Source organism: Sebastes umbrosus, chromosome 7 (assembly GCF_015220745.1).
Source record: "Sebastes umbrosus isolate fSebUmb1 chromosome 7, fSebUmb1.pri, whole genome shotgun sequence".
NCBI classification, from domain to species: domain Eukaryota; kingdom Metazoa; phylum Chordata; class Actinopteri; order Perciformes; family Sebastidae; genus Sebastes; species Sebastes umbrosus.
Window position 1 is genome coordinate 5,892,629 of NC_051275.1, and position 22,321 is coordinate 5,914,949.

The following is a 22,321-nucleotide window of genomic DNA, read 5'->3' on the forward strand; positions in this document are numbered from 1 at the left end:
GCTCAATATTGCTTTTGGCACAGTGTCCAAATATTTTCTCCCCCGATAAGAAACTTATCTATCCTCTGAAAGGAATGTTAACCAGTCCCTCCTGTTGTTGACGTTTATATTAGCCAGAGAGAAGAGCAATGTGTCAAGCCAAGAAGCTCCGTCAACTGGACCCGGGTCTACGCCGACATTTTACTGAAGTGTGAACGTATTACTAAAAGCCTGTATGTTTTTACCTGAAGGTAAAAACTCCGGCTGAAGACTTGGTTTGCAGGTGAGGGTCTTGGTACCGTTGATCTCACGTGTCTGCAGTAAGACTGAGGCGATGGCCTGGAAGTTGTTGTTACAGGACAACGTGATGAGCAGGTGGAGGAGGAGACGTTTGCTGTGCTCAAACACCTCCGGACGGTAGTGATCCATACCTGAGGAAAGGATCAGAGCAGTCAGCCTGCTGCGGCACACTGTGAACTCTCAGACAAGGTGTTGCTTGTTACAGCGAGGACTAGAGTTTCTTTTCAAGTTTCCTTTCTCCCAGTTTCACAACCTTGATCTCAGAGTCTATTGAAACTAGAATTATTGTATGCCTCCGCCAACCAGTCAAGTTGCAGTTTACATCCGTGTCTGTCCAAAATATCAGCACTTCATCATTTTATCCTGTTAGACATTTGTGTGAAATTGTCATAATTAGCGTGTGAATTCTTGAAAAAAACGTGTTTCAGTTCATCCTTGAGTCCAGGTCAAGTTAAACGTTATTTGTATAGCACCTTTGAAAAAACAACCGCAGTTGACCAAAGTGCTTAACATGTACATAATACAAATTAATACAAAGCAAACAACAATAAGAACAAAGGAAAACAATAAACATAATGTGCACATGACAGCAGTAAAAGAGTTGCAGCACTACAGGGGACACGACGGGCAGCAACTTCAATGATTCTGTGGTCTGAGCTGTTTTAATATGAAAGGGTAAGTTGTTCCAGAGGTTAGGGGTGGCTACCGCAGAGGCTTTTTCGCCTCTAGTTCTGGGGACATCCTGGAGCATCTGGTTTGTCGACCTCAGTGCTCTAAGCTCTGGAGTATGAAGGTGCAATAGTTCTGTTAGATAAGGTGGGGCCAGCCCTTTTAAAACCGTAAAAACAAGCAATTAAACCTTTAAATCAATCCGGAAACGGACAGGAAGCCAGTGGACGGAGGCCAAAACTGGTGATATGTGTTCACGTTTTCAGAGACGACTGTTCTACACTCACATACAAAGAATTACAGTAGTCTAACCGAGAGGTAATACAAGCATGGGTTACTCTCTCTCGAGATCTTGGGGAGACAGATAGGCCTTTAACTTGGCTAAGAGTCCTAACTGGAAAAAGCTGGTTTTGACAACTGAGCTAATTTGTTCATCAACTCTGAAGGAGCTGGCAACATTTTTGAGAAAAGAATTTGTGCCAAATTTGAAGAAATTCCCTCAAGGCGTTCCTGAGGTACCGTGTTGACGAGAATGGGATGGACTGAGGACACATTGACCTTGACCTTTGACCACCACAATCTAATCAGTTCACCCTTGAGTCCAAGTGGATGCATGTACCAAATTTGAAGGCGTTCCTAAGATATTGTGTTCACGAGAATGGGTCGGACGTATGTACGTACGTACGACCCCAAAAACACAACGCCTCCCTCCGGCCACGGCTATGGCCGTGGCCGGAGGCGTAAAAATTAAACGTCTGGTATCGGCTGTTTGAAACTGAATAAAAGCTTTTTACCAGAAGCTTTAACTGACTTCATCAACTCTTTGTGCTTACTGTAAACAAGACAATAATAATAAACTAATAATAAATAATAAACAATGGTAATGTATAACAAATTATTATTTCAAAATCTGCAATCAAGATGTGTACTGTATTACGTAAAATATGTAAATATCATGTAATTACACTGACGGGTTTTACAGGGATGATAATAATTGAGATGAGAGAGAGAGAGAGAGAGAGAGAGAGAGATGATAATAATGTGAACTCACCCAAAAACAAGGCATGTAGCAGCAAAGGCAAGTGCATGACCCAGTCCTCTCTGACACTGTGGTCCACCACCATCTCTGTCATGAAGATGACGGCTATATTACACCTAAAACAAACAGAAACACACAAACTGTAAAGCCTCTCAATCCGGTGAAACACAACAACACACCAAGCGAATGTAAATCCACAAAAACATGACAGGTTAAAGGTCTAAGATCAGTCTGATCGCAAAGTAAACAGCCCTAGTTAGTTATTCTTTAGGGGTGACTAGCAGAAGTTTTGTCTTGACATTTTAAACTCGGAATGAATGAATGAACGTATGCAGCAGTCTGACCTGTGAAGCGGTCCTCTGGGAGTGATGGTCTCTGGTAAGAAGTCCACCAGCGGAGCCCAGCATCCTCCATTCAGAGGCATGGGCAGGGGATGGGGCTGATTGGTCTCAATGACAACCACCAGCCAATCAGCATAGGGGGGAAGAGGTTCACCTAAATGATTACAGAAGATGACACTGCTGACATTTATCCCACACACACACACATATGGCAAATTTCAATCAAAAATGAAGAGCTATGGCATATATGGCAAGTGGGCAAATGACAGACTGGAGATGCATTTAAATAATGTACAACTACATAACATCATAGAAGAGAACTACATTTTGAAGGTCAGTTGTTAATGGGGGTATTTAAGAGAGCTTTTCGTTGTCAAATGATTCTAACTCATATTAGTCTGCTGGGCTAATTCAGACCATGAGAGGATAACAACGCTGTTTTTGGGTCACTGGCAGCAGTGCAGAGGCCCTGGGCTTGACTACTTTTATTTCAGTGCCAGTTCTCACAGACGCCTTTTAAGAACCCCCGGGCCTCTCTGCACTGCTCATGCATTATCAATGACACCATGCCGGCCACCATCTTACCCTCTAAACCAGCCTGTGTATTCTACACTCACCAGACCGTGACAACCGCACGGTTGCTTTTTTTTTTTTTTTTTCAAAGGATGTCTAGTACAGAAATACACTCACTCTTATCTTCATCGTAAGATCCTCCTGAGCTGTTGCTGTAGCGTGATTCCAAGCGGTTGTGGGCTCTCATTATGTGGCTGAGCCTGAGGTCAGAAAAGAGAAATTATCATCATGAGCCTCGGTAGGACTGTAATTAATCTAATGAGAAGCTTCAAGATCTTGTTCTCTACCTCTCCTCGTTCTCCTTCACAGTCTTAGTATCGTCAGTGTCGGGGAAGTTCTCCTGACCGGCGACTACGGTGTTGCTACTCGATGTGGTGCCTGGAAAAAAAAAAAAGTTAGAGGAAAGTCAACTGAGCATCTTTAACACCAACACCGCTTCACATTCACCCACTGGGCTCCGTCCAGAGCAAACACAGTTTTCTCTGGTTGGCCACTAAGTGGTACCACTGGAGCATTTGGGATTTCCTGGTTGGTTGATTTTTCCTGTTAAAAAAAACAAATTCAACATTTTGTTCAGTGTTTTTTATAAAGGTGTACCTGAAGCTGCTGTGGAGGTCTTGCTTGTGGCGGTGAAGCGATAGAAAGGAGGGCTATCGCAGTGCTGCACCACAGGGTTGACTGGATCCGTTTGCTGCAGCTCAAATATCAGCTCCTCCATGGTCTGCATGGTGTTGTTCCGGCACAGATAGATCACCACCTTCTTGATCTGAACAAAAAACATCGCAGAATAGCCGTGAGAAAACCGGAAAGAACTAAAAATAGAAGTTATCTACATAACATTTTTGAAGCTGGCCTAAATGACATAGCTTACATATGGCAGGAGGGTGGTGTCGCTGCTGACGCCACACAAGCTGATGAGAAACTGCAGTGCGGTTCTCAGATTGTTGCTCCACTTCTCGTTGCTGACTAAAGCATTCCAGGCGTTTTCCATCTCTGGTCCCGGTAGGTCATCGCCATACTGACCAAAAGGGGTTACAAAAAGAGCGTCATGTTAGCTGCATTGACTGATTACTAGGGCTGTCGATAGTAACGCGTTATGGCAAGCTCATTTTAACACCACTAATAACTTTAATGCATTAGTGCAACTTATGAAATTTAGGTTGGAGCGGGCTAAATCTAGAGTGAAGATATGGCATCATATAAAACTATAAAACCTAAGGAATCCATTGGTATCAACCATGTCATACTAGCTTGTCGAAGGATGCTACATAATGCTCCAAACTTGTGCAAAATTTTGGCGAGGAAAAACTGGCATGGCCATTTTCAAAGGGGTCCATTGGCCTCTGACCTCAAGATATGTGAATGAAAATGGGTTCTATGGGTACCCACGAGTCTCTCCTTTATAGACATGATAATTTATGATAATCACATGCAGTTTGGGGCAAGTCATAGTCAAGCTGTTGTTGCCTGTTGGGCTTCTTGAGTTTGCCATGTTGATTTGAGCATATTTTATATGCTAAATGCAGTACCTGTGAGGGTTTCTGGACAATATCTGTCATTGTTTTGTGTTGTTAATTGATTTCCAATAATAAATATATACATACATTTGCATAAAGCAGCATATTTGCCTACTCCAATATTGCTAAGAGTATTAAACACATGACAAATCTCCCTTTAAGTTACATTTTGAACAGATAAGAAATGTGTGATTCATTTGCGATTTGACAGCCCTACTGATTACCCATGCCCCATTCCATTCCATTTCCTCAGCACAACTTTACCTTGGCGGTCATGAACATGAGGTTATTGAGAACCATGGACGTGGCCTGTAAGGAGCCCCAGCCGGTGCCCTTCAGTTGGTGGGATGAACCCGCGCTGGTCGTCCGGATGGAAGCGCTATAATCTGAAGTGCACGGTGTGAAGACCGGGAGCAGCAGGCCGCTATCCACCAGCTCAATGTTACCAAGCCAGGGCAGGAGGTAGGTTAGCATGATCTGCCTCCCGTTGGGATGAGTGGTGGAGAACCTCTGGCTAACCTCTGGATCAAGCAGGGGAAAGGCAATACTAACATCAGAATAACATCAGCTGGGGAAATCAAACACATACTGTATACTCAGTTTCAACATAATTGCCAGTTTAATCCTGATCCACATATGAATTCAACTTCAACCTGGGAGTCCCTTAATTGATTTAAGCTCTCTAAGTGTTTCTGTGGTCAGTGGGAGCGTTCATAGATACAGTATGTGTGTGGGTGGTGGAAGAGGAGAAGACTTCTCTGGAAGATGAGTGAGCAGCATTTAGTGGGAAACCGTAAGCCTGTGAGAGTATTACAGCCGGCTGAAATACCACGGCTAACCCTGCTGTGGCTACATACACAGCACACATATGACACAAACAGCTACCTGAGAACAGAGGAAGTGTGAGTTCAGGGTACATCCTGGCCAGCTGGCTGGAGAGCTGAGGCAGGGAGACGCTGTACAGAGGTGGCAGCGGACCGTGGGTGCCGTAGAGGATGCTGCTCGGCTTCTGCTCCGCAATCCTCTTAGAGTACACAAACAACTTAGCTTCAAGGATCTGTTCAAAGGAAAGGAGGAGAAATGCGTCATTTTACTGTTCAACCACAGAAAACTACACAGAAGCACCAGAAGGCAGCTGGGCTTGTTGTATATATCTCACCTGCATTAGCTGCATTGAAATCTCATAGATTTCTCTGTTGGTGTCTGACGCCTTGAAGAGGACCAGATTCAGCAGCGTTACTATGTCACTTGGGTAGTTTCTGCTAGTTAGGAAAGAGAGAGAACAAAATAATTTAATGTTTCAGTTTTAAGAAAACAATGCTCAGTGTTCCACATAATGATTGGGTTTATGTTTTTGAGAAAAAGCAGGAGGGGAAGTCCAACTTCAGATGAACAGTGAGCCCTTTAACCCTTTAAAAACTCCTGCAGAAGATCGTTGTTTGAATGATCCTGTTTAAATCGATCTAAAATAAAAACCATTATAACTAGAGCATTCATTCTTTGCGCAGCGGAAAGTTAAAGCTTCTGTCTTTCGCGTCATCACGTTGTACGCTCGCGATGACATCATTACGTTACGTGTGGAGCGTTACGAAACTATCAAAGCGCCTTTGCACTCGATCTGCTCATAGAAATTAGCATATCTCAAAAACTAAAAACTGTGCATCGTTAAAAACGTATAGAGTGTTGAGCAATGTTTTGTTCATGTTTCTACATTTAGAAATATTTTGGATCAATATGTTCTGTTTGTTTATTTAATAACATGTTATTAATTTTCTTTTGTAATTTATGACACAATTTCAATACTTTTTCAATTATTATTATGGCTGTCAAAGTCAACGCGATAAAGCATTAACACAACTAGAGTGAAGATACTGGCATCATATGAAACTAGAAAAACATGATGAATCCATTAGTACCAACCACGAAGCTAAATAACGCTCCAAACTTAAGCTAAATTTTGGCGAGGAAAACTGGCATGGCCATTTTCAAAGGGGTCCCTTGACCTCTGACCTCAAGAGTACTAAATACTTGACAAACCTCCCCTTTAAGGTACATTTTGAACAGATAAAAAATGTGCGATTAATTTGTGATTAACCACAATTAACTGCGGACAATCATGCGATTTATCGCGATATAATATTTTAATTGATTGACACCCCTCGTAATTATAGCTTTTTGACTTGTATAACCTTTTAGTTTAGGTTGTACAGGTTTTAGGGATATGAAGCATTTGAAGAAATGACATCAAAATAAGCAAAAATACCAATGTAGGCACTGGCGGACCATTTCTATTGCAGAGTTCAAAGGGTTAAGAGGTTCAGCTGAGGTGACGCTTTGGAGAGCTCATTTTCCAGTGGTGTCCCCACGTGGACAAGAAGTCTGGATGATCATACCCGATGCCCTTTGTGAAAACTGTGTTTGTGCACAGGCAGCTGACCTCAACTAGTTGAACATTGATTTTTGTACCTGCTGCCACAGACTGTAGCGATGGCTTTGAAGCAGCCCGAGGCGAGCTGGTAGGAGCCCGTGTAGCAGCGATCCACAGCCCAGTTGAATAGGTTGACCTGGTCGGCATTGAGCTCCAGAAGCAGGATGACGACTTCACAGCCAAGCTGGTGGACCTGAGCCAGGAGCAACACACCAACACAGACTCTCCTGAATATCACGTCTTTTTTAAGGATCCCCTGTATTCCTGATTTTACATTACACAAATATCTGAGGCTATGTGTATTTTTCAAAGATCTGGCGAGTCGGTGTAAAATGATTCTTTACTTCTGTCATGCAAATAATATGATAAATTACATTTTCTTGGCTACCTGCCCAGTTTACTGCTACTCCTCAAGCCGTGCAATGATAACACGGCAGCTCAAAGTCAATTTTGACAAGGGAGAATGTGTAAAATAAACATGCAGGTGCTTTATCTTGTACCACAGTGAACCGAAAACAAAGACAATATCAGACAAATTTATTTTGATACTCTCCTTTACTACTTGCCAGCCCTCCAGCAAGATAATGGCGAGCGCTTGGCAATGTCTAGCGTTGGGCTTTTAATACAAAGTGGGCTTCAGCGAGCTATCAGAGGGGCTTTCTGGGTCAGCTCTTTGTTTAAATGCACCGCGGTGGTAAAGCATTGGCCACATACCCGCTGATCCTGGCAGGCGAGTATATTATCCAGCCACTTATAGAGGTATCCGTCTGGAGAGAGGCCAACGTTGTCAAACACAGACCCGCAGCACAGCACAGCAGACATGGCCTGGAAGAACAAACAGGCAACAGTTGCACACAGCTCAGAATGCAGTAGCAGGAAGTACGTGTTGAGTTCCCAGAAGTCCTGTTATGTGGCAGCAAACTGCAGCGCTCAGGTTTACCAACCAACAAAGTCTGTTGTTTCTTAAAACCTAAAGATAGAAGTGGGTGGAAGAGATGTGAAAATCTAATGTTGGCGACCCAGGATTTTCACACTGCAGTTCAGGAGAGAGTGTACTGTTCTGTGAGTTTGTATTTGTCTTGTGGGTGGAGAGGAGTCCATGCCAAACAACAGAATTACATTTAAAAGAAATATCTTGGCTAGCAGAGATAGGATGGGAGGATGTTCTTTGATGCAGCACCGCTCGGTGACTGTCTCAAACACACACACACACACACACACAACAATCGCGGGCCAAAGTTGGGTTTGTCCATCAGGTTTGATTTAGCCTGCCAGATGTTAGTGAATTTTTTTTTATAATTAAAGGCCTGTGTTAGCTTGTCGGGAAGGGGACTAAATAACACTCCAAACTTATGCTAGATTTTGGCGAGGAAAAACTTGCATGGCCATTTTCAAAGGGATCCCTTGACCTCTGACATCAAGATATGTGAATGTAATTGGGTTCTATGGGTACCCACGAGTCTCCCCTTTACAGACATGCCCACTTTATAATAATCACATGCAGTTTTTTTTTTTAATTCAGTATACATATGTTATTTTTGCCTATTCTAAAAATGGTATTTGAATATTTCTGTATGCTGGGGTCCTTAAACTCTCTTGGTATTGCATAAATTTGGTATGACTGGAAATGAGCCCAATTGTATTCAGCAGGTGGGTTTTAAGGGGTTAACTATTTCAAAGCTAAAATAATATTCAATTGGGGGAACTTGGGATCCTCGTACCATTTTGCATCTTAACATTACAATACGATAGGTGATTACTTTTGGTCCGTGGCCCAACATTGAGTTCCAGTTTTGCCCTCCAAGGGAAAAAGTTTGGGTACCCCTGGGTTAGATCATTAGATACACAAAACTATTCCAGTGAGGGAATTTGTGGATTTATTCTCTTGTTCTCAAATGTATGCTTTGGATAAAGACAGACCAATCCACTGCCAAGATGCATGTTTCTTTTCCTACTAAGCATTATGGGGTTACACTAATATATGTATGAGTTTGTGGAAGGCAATAGATTGCATAATGTATGTTTACCTTTAGGGCACAATATTGATATCTTGTGATCTGGTGATTCCTGTCACTGTAGCGGTCCAGAGGGGTGAACATGATGCTGAACGGACCGGCCCACTGACTGAAGAGGATGAAGAGGTGATGCCGCAGGCTCTGCTGTGGAAACAGGAAGCGCCTGTGGTGCACTGGGGAGGAAGACAAGACAGTCCGTTATAGGTCGGCTCATTGAGAGAGTGGAGAGTCAGCAAAAAATATTCAAGCGTCTTAAACTCTTAACTACTAAAAGTGCATTTTCCGATACGATAATAAGGTGTTGAAGTCCCTTGACAGATCATTAGCCATTCAGTGGGGACTTGTGAATGCTTGGCAACCCATGAGTCATCACCTGTCCTTGCCTGCTCTGTCCTTAAGCTGCACTATTTTTGGATCTACAACCCTTGGACTACATCCAAAACAAGATCAATATCAGGAGTCGTGTGCTCCGTGTGCTGTGCTAACCCCAGCCGGATGGAAGCCTATTATAGAATTCACAATGCACAAATTGAGGGAAAGGATAGTTGGATGTATTAGGCATCAATAATAAAGAAACGCATTCAGTAATTTATCAATCTGACCAACAGAGCGTTGTCGGTGACTTAAACTGACAAGAAAGACCTTTCGGGCTGAATCTTTTCTGAGTACCTGGTACACATTGGATGAGGTTGGCCACCATGGCACTGAAGTGAGCTCGGATGTCCTTGAGGATCTCTGCGTCTTTGTCATTCTCAGCTTCCAGGAGCATCCGAGTTAGATCCACATACTCCAGGAACAGAGCGCCCAGGGCGAGGGTGTCACGTTCCAGAGCTCCGTTTGTGCTTTAGGAAAAACAAGGAGACGCCCAGTGAGAAGAAATTACAAAACAAACTATCTAACAGTAATATTTAGGGCTGTCATTGTTAACGCGATAATAAGGCGTCGATGCAAATTTGTTTTAACGCCATTCATTTCTTTAATGCATCTTTTTGATTTTTATAAATTTGATGGGCCGCCGATCTTTCAGAGGTTGTAGCGGGCTCAGTTTTAAAGCTGGAGTGATACTGGCATCATATGAAAAAAGAAAACTTAAGGAATCCATTGGTACCAAGCATGTCATACTAGCTTGTCGTGAAGGAGGATAAATAACGCTCCGAATTTTGGCGAGGAAAAACTTGCATGGCCATTTTCAAAGGGGTCCCTTGACCTCTGACCTCCAGATATGTGAATGAAAATGGGTTCTCTGGGTACCCACGAATCTCCCCTTTAAAGACATGCCCACTTTATGATAATCACAATATTTGTCTTGTTTTTTTGTGTTGTTAATTGATTTCCAATAATAAATATATGCATACATTTGCATAAAGCAAGCATATTTGACCACTCCCATGTTAACAAGAGTATTAAATACTTGACAAATCTCCCTTTAAGGTACATTTTGAACAGATAAAAAATGTGCAATTAATTTGTGATTAATCGTGATCAACTATGGACAATCATGTGATTAATCAGGATTAAATATTTTAATCGATTGACAGCCCTAGTAAACTGCTTTTTCATCATTTGTCAACACGCAAACTGTACAATAACTATAAGGCGTTATGTAGCACAAAGGTTATATCTTGATGACCCTGTTTTGTTATCTTAATTTGTGCTCCCCCTTTGTGTACCGTGAGTGTGATATTGTGGAGTATGGTTCTGTAATGTGTCAACTATAATACCACACTAACCTGTCACTGATGACACCTGCATCAGCCAGCAGCTCAAAGATCCGCAGCAGCTGCAGTCTCAGCAGGTCTCGTCGTTCACGCCGCTTCTTGTTCTGCAAAAAAAAAAACATTAAGAAGAATCCTTAATGACCAAAGCCCTGGTGACAATCTTATTAACCTATATTTAGTGACTGAGATTATCTGATCCAGTTCTTTAGTTAAATTACAGACCACTATCTAGTCCATTCACACATTAAATCCAGCAGTATATATTTTGGTTATGTTGTGTGCTGTGCTGTAAACACGATCAACCAACCTCAGGTCTTCTTTCTAGTGCTTCTTTCATGAGAGGATGTAGCTCTTCCACAAGTTCTCTGTGTGCAGGCAGTGAAAATACAAACAAGTCATCATCAACTACCATAAATACGTTCAGTTAAATGGACAAATTGCACTTCAGCAAGACTATTGTTTTCGGAGAAGAGATTTGAGCTAAAAACAAAATCAGATTTTTAGGGAACAATGTAGATGCAGCTGTAAATGGCAACAAGGCACCACTCAACTATAATCCCCCGTTTATCTCCTCTTTAAATCCACACAAATACAGGTCAACATGTTCTTTAACTACAGAGAAAATAATGGATTGTGCTCTAACTTTCATTTGACTGGTCCTGTCCCATTAAAAGAGACAAACAGCAATAATACAGCAGCTAAAATGTGATGATGCTGTGCTGCTATTCATTTTCTAAACCAATGATGGATCATTAAAAATATCTAAAACACAATTTTCCTGATATACCTGAATACAAGGGAATTGGTACGACCAAAGCCCAGAACCAATGACTCTGTCAGCTCGATGCTCTCTGCCCTCATCAGCGGAACCAACTGCTTCAGAAGCCAAGCCACAGATGGGCTCCCGATAACCTGAAACATCAAACATCGACGGTTCAAAATAAATGTCTCACGCCGCTTGAACGCCCCTAATTACACAGGGCTGCAAGAATTTATCAAGCGTTCTGTTCCATTCATGCAAAGATAGCTGCTGTGTAATTCGATGCGTCGAGTTTGAATGTCAACAAGCTGCGTATGAACACCTGATCCTGCAGAGACAAAGCACTGGGGGAATTAATAAGGCCTGAGGACGAGGGAGGCAGCTACCTTGTTATCGTAGCTGACACCGCTGTCGGGCGTGGCGGCCGTGATCTCAGGTGTCGATGCTCTCAGATGGCCGGGGCTCATGATACTGGGCTTGGCCACCCCGAAGCAAAGGATCAAGTAGTTTCTCCACAGGGTTACGTAATTGTCCCCGCTGCCAGACATGTTGGTCTTCTTTGCATACACTGGGTTACTGGTGAATCATACAAAAAGATAATTTTTTATCTGCGCTGGTTTTAACAGAGGATCTCGAGGAGTTGTTTATCATTTGCAAAGGGGAAGTGGTGTCAGGTGGCTTTACTTAAAACAGGAACGTCAGAAAATAGAAAATACAAGTGTTGCATATTGGAGGACACTTACTTTGGGTCTACCAGGGGCATGAGCGTCTGCATTCGAGTGAAGGCGTAGGGCCAGGCGTAGCTGAGCGCCGTGGGGCAGTGCTTGGGTAGGTTGTCCTGTCGGAGGAGGCTGTACACACACAGCACCCAGGGGTCCTTCACAGACTGGGCAAAGATCCACACGTGTGAGGGGCTCCTGATGTCATAATGACTGTTTACGAGCAGCGCGTTCCACTCCACGAGCCACTGGAGGTCCACGTGGTGGCCTGCTGGCAGGGCGGCCTGCAAAGTGGCACAGCGGGGTCAAAGGTCAGAGGTCATGACTGAATTACATATCCAAATAGCAACACTCCTTCCATCTCTCTATTCAACCTTATGCTTAAGGATGATTATTTAAATATGAATAAGGCAATCAGATGATCACACAGCATATTTAGAAACACAATTTGAAAATGCATATATATGGACATTGGACATATTATCCGTTTCTCAATAAATCTGGATTCTTAGCGTCGTGCTGACAGCTTGATGCTTACATAAGTGAGAGTCAAAAGGTCAACAGCTGCTCAGTTCCAGCTGTTCATTCAATTTGTGCATGCTGGATTACTGAACCGAGCTTCTGACTTGACAGTCAACGTAACAAGCGTTTGCTGTTTTTGTGCACCATATTCCAGATGTGGCTAGATATTTAAATGACACCTGAAAAAAAGGAAAAAGCAAATAAACTGTAGACGCATCTCAACTGAGACTCCAGAGGCCCTGTACAACGGAGCAGGATTTAGGGTTATCGAAGTAACTTCAGGGTTAACCCTTCAGGTTTTCAGTCCTACGATGGTGGATCACTTCTTACTGGGGTAGATCGCCATGGTAACTTATGCTGAAACCTGCTCCGGAGCAGGTTATGATCCAGATAAGAGATCAAATCGTATAAAAGCACCGCCTACTGACCAATCAAAGTTTAGTGTGCGGATGATAATATTACAGAAAGACGAAGAAGTTAAAGTCATAATCGAGGCCAGAAGCAACACAGTTTAAACTGACAAAATGTAGAAAAGACTGCTGGCTGCTTTGGTGCTTACTGCTTCGAATTATGTTTTTATATTTATTTTTTTACTTGCTCCCGAGTCCGTTTCACACCGCTGGAGTCGGGGACGCAGCTGAGAGAAGGTTGAAATAGTCACACGCCACAATTTACACATTCACACATCAGCATTTTTGTTCTTTTGCCAGCTGTCATTCCTGCATTTGGCAGCTTCAGCTGTGTTACGTTTAGTCTGGATTATGTGTTTAACTTCTTTGCGTTTGTCTAATATTATAGTTTGCTCTTCATTTGTAAATGTGCCGCTCTGCTGACAGTAGACTTGTCCATGTTTGCGATTGGTTATATCCTGCATACATCGCCCTTTGTATGTGAATGCGCTCATAGCCTGATTGAGAAACCCTGGGTTGACTTACCGAGTTGATAATCACCTTCGTAGGACCGCTTAGCGGGATCTCGTTTGTTTAGGTTAGTGAAGCCAGATAACGAGAAGATACCCTGGGTATGATGAACTCGCTTTGTGTAGTACAGGCCTCACGTTTAGTTTGGAGCTACCAACAACTTACCGTGTCGGAGACAGCCACGTTGACGAAACTTTCCAGGATTACGGGGCTGAGCTGGTCCATGATCTCTATCATTGGTTTATCATCATCCTGCAGTTGACAAAGCATAAGATCGCTCTCTGTAAACACAGTCGTCACACCTTCCCGCATTCTGCTCAGTTTAACTTAATCTCATTTTACCTCTGACTGTCCGATGGTCACGAAGAGGCTCCGTATCTCTTTCAGTATGGAGATGGCGAGTCTGCGGGTGCTCAGCTGACAGGAGCAGAGCAGTACGAGCGCCAGTCCCTCCACAGCATGCAGCACGGTGGAGTGAGGACCTCGCTCTGCGGGAATCTTGAGACTGGAGCTGGTCTGCAGCAGCTGTGACATAAATATCAAAAAGCTGATTTTACAGTTGCATGATAATTATGACACCTTAGCGCATTAAATTTCTATTTCTTTGACAGGCATTTGTCACAAGTGATGGAGCAGAAAAAACAGAATGAGTGAAATTGTGATTAGTCTTTCATACATGTGAAAGGCACAAACATTTTTGTCATAATTGACACAAAGGCGCGTACCTCGGCTGTGTGTACTTTAGCGGTGTCATAGCTCTTCCCTGGGGCGGCCAGGGTTAGTTTCCACTGTGTGAGCAGTTGCAGCAGTAATTTGAGGGATGTATCCAACAGTCCCTGGTGAGTGTCCTGGACCTCCCGTAACAGGAAGTTAGTGAATCCAAACAGAACGTCGTCACGCCAGTCAGAGAAATCAACCAGCAGACTCTGCAAGGAATTCTGGGCTATGAGTCGCAGCTCGTCGTCCATGTGGATAGTCAGTCTGACGAAGAAGACAGAGAAAAACAAAAATGTAACAGGTTTCTTTTACAGGAATAAAATGAAGTCCCTTATTTACTACCGATGAGTGGGTTTCATTTCAGATATATTTAGCCTGAAGATTACCTGGCAGACAGGATTGTAACAGAGCAAACATCTTATCTGTGTCATCTGAGGCACTCCTTTAATTTAGCCATCTTAAATTCGCCTGCTGTGTATAATAAGATAAGTTGTCAAGCTTCCAGTTGCCTTGCATCTGAAATATTCATTACGTGTAAGAAAAAGAACTGATAAGATCGGATATGGAGTTAATTTTTTATCAGACAAGGGGTTTGTCAAATGCTATTTAGACAACGATTTAATATAACCCCTGAGTCTGAGTCAAACATAGAAAAACAGTAATGAAAATGTAAGCTTCATAGACTAGATTGTTTTCAACACAGTAAAGTAAATAACAGTCATGACCATTATATGTGGATACTCTATCTTAAGAAAATGGAATGGTAGTTGGCTGCAAACAATAAAAAACTAGGTTGGAGACACAAACTGGGGAAGCAGGAAATTCAGGTTCCTACTCTGCAAGTTTGTTTCTCTTAAAAACAAACATCAAAGGGCAACTTTGGTATTTTTCTACCCTATTTTCCCACGATTTTTTGTCTAACTGACTAATAGGAACAACAATTTCTGAAATAGCGCTGTAGACGGCAGCTGCTCACAGGCTGCGATATGGTGCTGTTGGGGCAAGCTGGCACCGTCATTTACATAAACTAAAAGTGCTAGTTTTTGCCATGACAGGCTCTGATTGTTATTATAAGTGTCTGACATTATGGAAAGAGTCTCGCTCAAGGAAAAGTCTCGTTGTGAAATCTCGTGAGATGACGTGTTGCCGGAAGACAACGGTGGAATAGTGGAATACATCCATGGAGGAAACACGAGTGTTGGAGTACAGAAAGCGTAGCTTAGTGTCATCTAAAAGATTTTCAAAGTCTTGGCTGAATATGTAGATGATTTCAACAGTCTGGATGAGGTCTTCGAATTCGATGGCTGCCCGTATTTATACTGGACCAATTTCAGAAATGGTTTTCCCAATTAGTCACTTAGACACAAAAACATGGGAAAATAGGGTCCAGGTTGAAAAAAAAAACCCAGAAGTTACCCTTTAATAACACTTAGATCTCAGGTAATTATCTTTTCAGACAGTCAGAGAGTGTGCCGCCAGACAGTGCTTTGTCTAACTTACAAAGGGGTTTTCCCCCAAGAGAGGCGACTCACCGAGAGAGCAGGTCTATGAGCTCCGGCTTGGACATCCCGTCAGGCAGGATGCGAGGAACGGCAGCGACACACGTCCTGAACAAGTCAATCTTGGGCTTCCTTTCACCTCTGTAGAGGTCAGATTTTTACAGTAAGTTTAACTTCAAAAGCTTGCTTTCAATGTTCAACTGTCAAGTGTAAACTGATCAAGCATTGGGGCGAATAACCAGATTGTCATACAGGGTTAATTAAGTTAAGGATGAGTTAAAAGTCCCATATTGTAAAAAGTGACATTTTCATTGCTTTTATATTATAAAGCAGGTTTAAGTTCTATATAAATACTGTGAAAGTATCGAAACGCTTAATCCACAGAGAAATACACACAGCCCATATTCAGAAACTGAGCTCTTGAAACAAGCTGTCAGGATTTCTGTCAATTTGTGATGTCACAAATCTACAATATTTTGACAACTTCAAAGTTTTAAACATTCTAAATGGGTCCCAGTTTATTTCCTGTTGCAGTGTATGTGAATGACGTCAGCTGACAGGAAGTAAACATGGACCCAAGCTGTTGCCTAGCAACGCAATTCTGTTACAATTCCATTGAAATGTACTAAAACGGAGTGTTTCAGACAGAGGGTGAATACAGGTATATTCAAGCAGACAGCATGAGGAAACTAGAGTGTTTTTTAAACATTAAAGTATGTAAACATGTTCTAGTAGAAACCTAAAATGCAAGCATGAACCTGAAAATGAGCATGATATGGGACCTTTAATGATGGGACTGGAACCACATTTATCATTTAACTCGACAACTTCAAATGTTTTGGCAGCTAGGATGACAGGGCGACGTTTGCACTTACGTGATCATGTCCTCAGGCTCCTTGTTCAACATCTGAGCATTAGTCATCATCATGCAGCGTCCCACCTCCTTGTCTAGATGTCTGAGGATGTTGTCGATAGCCTTCCGCACATGAAAATAATACTGTGACATCCCTGGAGAGGAAGGAAAAACTGTTAGAAACTGATATCTGAAATCCGATATCACTGTTACACATCTGTAAATGCCCATTTTAAAATTCCACATTTGATGCTAAAGCTGCTCACTGCTATTTGACTCTAAAAGCATGGCATTTTCAGCATTCCTGACCACGGTCTGCCTCACTCACCGATGACTTTGGCCTCCTCATCTGTCAGCGTTTTGCTCAGGTATGTCTTCTTCACTCGGAGTGTATTCCCAGAGGGTAAAGTGCAACCAGTGTTAGGCATGGGAGGCTCGCCGTCCTTCTGCTGCAGTTTATCGGCTATGACCAGGAACGCTCTCAGACCAATATTCATTCTCTGCACAGACAAGAAGCTTAAAGTTCAGTTGTTTGCTAATCAGTTTCCAATATTGCGTTATTAATCCTCCAGGGAAACTGACAACGAAACACCAGCAGAATTTTTTTTTATTTTACCAGCAGTTACTACAGTTGCAGGAAGTTACCAAGCAACAGTTGGTCATTATAGGCATGTTTAGTAAGTTACAAGTCAAGTAGATATACAGTAGTATGATTTTATGTGACTACTAGTCCCTCAGATATTCAAATGATGTGTTAAATTTAAATCGAAATAGTGGATAATGGATAATAGATTTGTTTTACCTAATTTGAACCACAACAACACTGTGTTGTCACTGTGGCTGTCAATCGATTAAAATATTGAATCGCAAATTAATCACACATTTTTTTATCTGTTCAAAATATAAATGTAAATGTAAGGGAGATTTGTCAAGTATTAAATACTCTTATCAACATGGGAGTGGGCAAATATACTTGCTTTATGCAAATGTATGTATATATTTATTATTGGAAATCACTTAAAAACACAAAACAATGACAAATATTGTCCAGAAACCCTCACAGGTACTGCATTTAGCATAAAATATATGCTTAAATCATAAACAAGCTGCAGCCCAACAGGCAACAACAGCTGTCAGTGTGTCAGTGTGCTGACTTGACTATGACTTGCCCCAAACTGCATGTGATTATCATAAAGTGGACATGTATGTAAAGGGGAGACTCGTGGGTACCCATAGAACCCATTTGCATTCAAATATTTTGAGGTCAGAGGTCAAGGGACCTCTTTGAATGGCCATTTCATTTCATTATAAATGTAATTTATATCCATTTTAGACAGAGTAAGGCTAAGAAACGTGTGGTAATTTGTAAATAATAGTTATAATCCACCATTAAAACCCCGTGCTATATTCATTCACTGAGCTCTCCAAGTCACTGCATGTTCTACAACACTGTCCGGCACATATTTCAGAATAAAAGCATTAAGAGCCCACGGCACTTAATGAGAAAGAAGCAAAGCACTATTACTTTCAAAGTATATGCACAAGCGCTAAATGAAAAAAAAAAAACAGCATTTTCTTTATATTTTTCTCTAAACACATCATTTGAGTGAATGTTGAATGCGTACCTCTGGATTAAGACTAAAGGCTTTTGCGGGTTTCCCAACACAAAGAAGGTCAAAGATAATCTCTTTCATGGCAAAATCAAGCCTTTCCTGTAACGAAATAAGAAGAAGTTTAATATGATGTCATGAATGTCAAGAAATATCATATTACTAGTTTCATTGAGATACCAAATATTGGTTTTAACTCATGAGTTACATGAAGTATCATTGTGAGACTTCTCCATAGTGCAGTATAGCACCTTATTATGTTTACCTGTGCAATGAACTGGATGATTTTGACAAAGATATTGAGAGGCATGTCTCTCGGTACCACACTGCGGGATCCTTTGGGGAAAAGTGTTGTTATGATGGTGTTGAGGCGACTGTGGACACAGAGAAAAGAACACGTTATGAGGATACCCTAAACAAGCATTTTAACACATTTTAAAAGGTTGCGTAAAATTACACAGGGCAACTATTTTAATTGGTTTGTGCAGTACTCCATTGCTTGAGAGGAGGTTTATTTTTAGGACCAGTTTATTTTGGGCCTAATTAACACGTTTTAAAAGTTTGGCTTGACCCGTTTGGGATTCGTCATGTGGGCTTAGGCTCATAAAAACGTCTGTAAAGCTGCTGATAAACCTGTGTGGGCCTGATCCAGTACATAAAAACACACGCTTTCTGCAAACACCAATAAATATCAGTAACAAGGGCGGAGGGTTTGCTGTAAAACAGCTACTGGAATGAAGTTTTCTGTTGTTCTCTTGCATCTAAAAAATATTTTCACAAATATTTTAGCATCAACAAATGTTTGAGCCCATGACTTTTATCGGCGTCTCACAGGTATTTACTGATGCATAAAAACATTGTAAAAAGTTATCCATACATCCTCCTCTTTGGCTGACGTGAAGGAGTTCTAAGATATTTACCCCTGTGTTGCGGTGTTGCTCTCACACTTGATTCTGATCATGTAGACCCACAACAGTCGATACAGCGACTCCAATGCAACACGAGCCATTTTAGGGTCTCTGCTCTGTAATAAAATTATGAAAGAAAGTCAGTGACAGAATAACTTGGCAACAAGTGGCAGCCTAAAGGTTTATTGTAAGTTATAATTACAAAATTACAGACATCATCACTGTAATCACACTAGGCTTATACAAGCTCACTATAATATTAATTCATAGTTATAATAATTACTGCCTGAAGCATTCAGCGCACTATTATCATGCCATGCAAACAATGAAATACCAAGTAACGATTATGTCTGACAACTGAAGCCAACTGGCAAACATGATACACGCAACCTTTATGTATCCGATTAGTCCTCTGCATGATAAACAAAGACCGCTGTGGTCTGAATATATTAAAAGCTGCTGGTTTCCAGGTTACCTTACCTTCAGATTTGAGAGGCAGTTGTTCAGGAAGACATGCCATCTGTTGAGGAAGAACTGTTTCTGGCTGACACACAGCAGGCACGTCACCAACGGGTAAAACGCCTGCAGAGAACAGTTAGAGTTTAGATCTCTTTTCATCATATACGGCATTGTTAAAAAAATAGCTTCACGCTGAGTTAATAATAGGTTTAAAAATGAGTTTCCACATATAATATGGAGAGGATAATGTGAGGAATTATGCATTATCTCTGAACCATATCTGCATAAGTGCAATTTAAGACGTAAAGCAGTTTTCTTTTGATGACATAATGAGGTTTTCTCCTATTGTTATGCTTTTTGCTAACAATGCATCGCTCATAAAATGTGGCTTTCAGCCATAATCGCTGCCTCAGGGGAATGTAGACCTTCTGTGAGAGCAAACTGCTCTTCCATAAGGGTTGTTGTCTTTCCATTTCACCGTGAACTGCTGCGGTGAAATGCTTTATTGAAGACACTTTGGAGGGAAGGGACCCTTATATATATATACTCCACAGCTTTCATGCTTGTTTTTATGCTTTGAAATGGTAGCCTGTCTTCCCTCATGAATTATTTCTAGTGTGGACGATGACGTCGTAAGAGAGCATTACACAAGAGTGACCTTGAAATGCTTGAGGATTCACAGAGACCACAGGCATCCCGGCAATCTGAGCATGCAGCGGAGGGTGTCAGAGTGAAAACAGAGGTGGATAAAAACTAACAGGGCCGGTAATCAGTGTCAGTTTGTTTTCTGCCGATTAACTAACCAGCGAGTGCTTCTTTCTGGAGGACAAGTCCAGGGTTGTGTCGTACAAGCTGTCCACAAAGTTCCTCAGGCAGGGTACGTTCACCTCGTTCTTCACGGCCTAGGACAAGATCACACACGGTCATATGACGAGACAAAGTCCTCTCCAGAGTAGTGCTCTTTTAACATTTAAATTAAATATTTTGCAATGCATGCAACACACGCTGGAGGGGAAAAAAAACAAAACTCACCGCTGCAACAGGAACCAAAATTTCAACAAAGATACCAGCCAAGGCGTGCTTAATGTCCTTGTCCTTGACTTCTAGGAAGTATTGGGCGCACTCCTGCAGAAAAGAGAGTAGTAAATGGTTTAACGCAACAACGCAATATCACTTTAAATCTATTTTTCCTGTTTACCCAGGAGATAAACAGACTTGATGCTGCATGGCCAAAACTGAATTTAATCCACAAACTGCATGCCTAAGCTAATAGGAATCACAGCCAAGGTCAAAGGGCAGCAAATCCTGACAATACTTTGAATTGTTTGTGCAATTTCTACACAAAGGTCATATAAACCTATATTAAAGTTTTAAAACACAAAAATCAAAGAATATAGAGGGTCCTTTATCTTACACCTGGCGCAAAACGGTGCACAGCGCTGTGCAGCGGTCATTGCTAGTTTCGGACCGACTTAGTTGACATTTTTATGCCCAACGCCCACGTTGTGTAAGTAGAAAAATGTACTTGTGCCCATTACCATGTGATCAGGCACATTGTTATCTTGAGGCAGCAGAAAGCGACAGCGCCATTGACAAACAAAAACCGGGTCTAATGTCTTGCACAGTATATTCCTGCTATTTAAAGGGCGCATTACTCAGATAGTAAGATGCGCCTACACAGCACTCGCGCTCCTCCGGTCACCGGCGTGACCACCGTGACCAGAGAGATCACGGTGCACACACCTGTCACTAGGCTACTACAAAGTTTGCGTGCCTCTACCCCTAAACGACGGCATTTTGAAGCTGATGAATCTGCACGTTACGCACCGCCTCTCTGGCAGTGTCCGGCTGCAAGCCTGTGTGTAGTGGAGCCTCCAAAAATGATCATTATCATTTTATTTTATTAAATTCATTATACTATTAATGCATGTTTATCATATCTAGCCTAGTGCTTATGATCATATAATGATCGCCTGACCCGGTTAAATAGGTTATGGGACTGAGCACAGGGAGATGGCGGAGGCAGAGGGTCCACCGGCCAAGCACAGATTGGTTCAATTCCCATTACGCCCAAAACACACCTATGATTAGTTAAGAGACTAAATACAACCCTTTTTCCCCTTGCGCCTTATTTTGAGCCCATATTATGCGCTATTTAACAAGCAAAAGTTGAGTCAGACACGCCCTAAATGCACTTGTGCCATGCGCTTTAAACCGTGCGCTATAGATCGTTTAAATAGGGCCCATAGTGTGAACCTATAGCTTATACCATATGATCAGTTTATACTGTAAGGTAGGTTTATGATAATCGTTTGGAACCCATTCAAAGGATTGAAATATTATAGACGTAATAGTATACACGTCTTTTGTACCTGCATGAACTGAAATGAGGCTTCAAAATCCTCGACAGGATACATCTTAATACGGAAGAACTTGACCCCCATGATGAGGCTTATAGTACTCTGGACTACATAAGGACTCTGCTCTTTCTGCCGCAGCTCCTTTAGCTCAGTCATAAACTTCTTCTTCACAGCAGGAAACCTGAGAGAGAGAGAGAAAGGAAAAAAAACAACTAAATGAGATTCTATATAAAGACATGCCTGTATAGCTCAGTCACACAAATCCCAAGTCAGCACTTCCACAAAAAAAGTTCCTCCACTTGAGTGTCGTGACGCGGAAAGAATACACGACAATATTCAGGGAGCACGCCTCCCAAAAATATCATCCCCTCGTCTTAGCCTCAGTATGCAGACTCTGAGTCTGTGCCCTGAGATG

At 42.0% G+C, this 22,321-nt stretch overlaps 1 protein-coding gene across 7 annotated transcripts in view; it reads right to left on the reverse strand.

Moving 5' to 3' along the window:
- frya (furry homolog a (Drosophila)) overlaps positions 1-22,321 on the reverse strand; it is a 67,249-nt gene that overhangs the window by 18,894 nt on the left and 26,034 nt on the right. For 5 of the 7 annotated variants that reach the window (XM_037774355.1, XM_037774360.1, XM_037774358.1 and 2 more), the window contains exons 8-39: positions 21,919-22,087; positions 20,579-20,671; positions 20,350-20,448; positions 19,568-19,669; positions 19,100-19,203; positions 18,445-18,553; positions 18,195-18,281; positions 16,898-17,069; positions 16,592-16,724; positions 15,750-15,857; positions 14,226-14,481; positions 13,843-14,025; positions 13,666-13,752; positions 12,083-12,342; positions 11,726-11,915; positions 11,367-11,491; positions 10,887-10,944; positions 10,592-10,683; positions 9,531-9,703; positions 8,874-9,034; positions 7,561-7,671; positions 6,885-7,039; positions 5,578-5,677; positions 5,304-5,475; positions 4,683-4,939; positions 3,773-3,919; positions 3,499-3,667; positions 3,189-3,279; positions 3,019-3,101; positions 2,332-2,482; positions 2,000-2,103; positions 225-410 (exon numbers count right to left, since the gene is read on the reverse strand). In XM_037774355.1, coding sequence (XP_037630283.1) covers positions 225-410; positions 2,000-2,103; positions 2,332-2,482; positions 3,019-3,101; positions 3,189-3,279; positions 3,499-3,667; positions 3,773-3,919; positions 4,683-4,939; positions 5,304-5,475; positions 5,578-5,677; positions 6,885-7,039; positions 7,561-7,671; positions 8,874-9,034; positions 9,531-9,703; positions 10,592-10,683; positions 10,887-10,944; positions 11,367-11,491; positions 11,726-11,915; positions 12,083-12,342; positions 13,666-13,752; positions 13,843-14,025; positions 14,226-14,481; positions 15,750-15,857; positions 16,592-16,724; positions 16,898-17,069; positions 18,195-18,281; positions 18,445-18,553; positions 19,100-19,203; positions 19,568-19,669; positions 20,350-20,448; positions 20,579-20,671; positions 21,919-22,087 — 4,487 coding nt within the window. Of the gene's footprint in view, positions 1-224; positions 411-1,999; positions 2,104-2,331; positions 2,483-3,018; positions 3,102-3,188; positions 3,280-3,498; positions 3,668-3,772; positions 3,920-4,682; positions 4,940-5,303; positions 5,476-5,577; positions 5,681-6,884; positions 7,040-7,560; positions 7,672-8,873; positions 9,035-9,530; positions 9,704-10,591; positions 10,684-10,886; positions 10,945-11,366; positions 11,492-11,725; positions 11,916-12,082; positions 12,343-13,665; positions 13,753-13,842; positions 14,026-14,225; positions 14,482-15,749; positions 15,858-16,591; positions 16,725-16,897; positions 17,070-18,194; positions 18,282-18,444; positions 18,554-19,099; positions 19,204-19,567; positions 19,670-20,349; positions 20,449-20,578; positions 20,672-21,918; positions 22,088-22,321 lie in introns of all 7 variants that reach the window. The other 2 variants (XM_037774354.1, XM_037774357.1) reach the window with 1 other exon arrangement.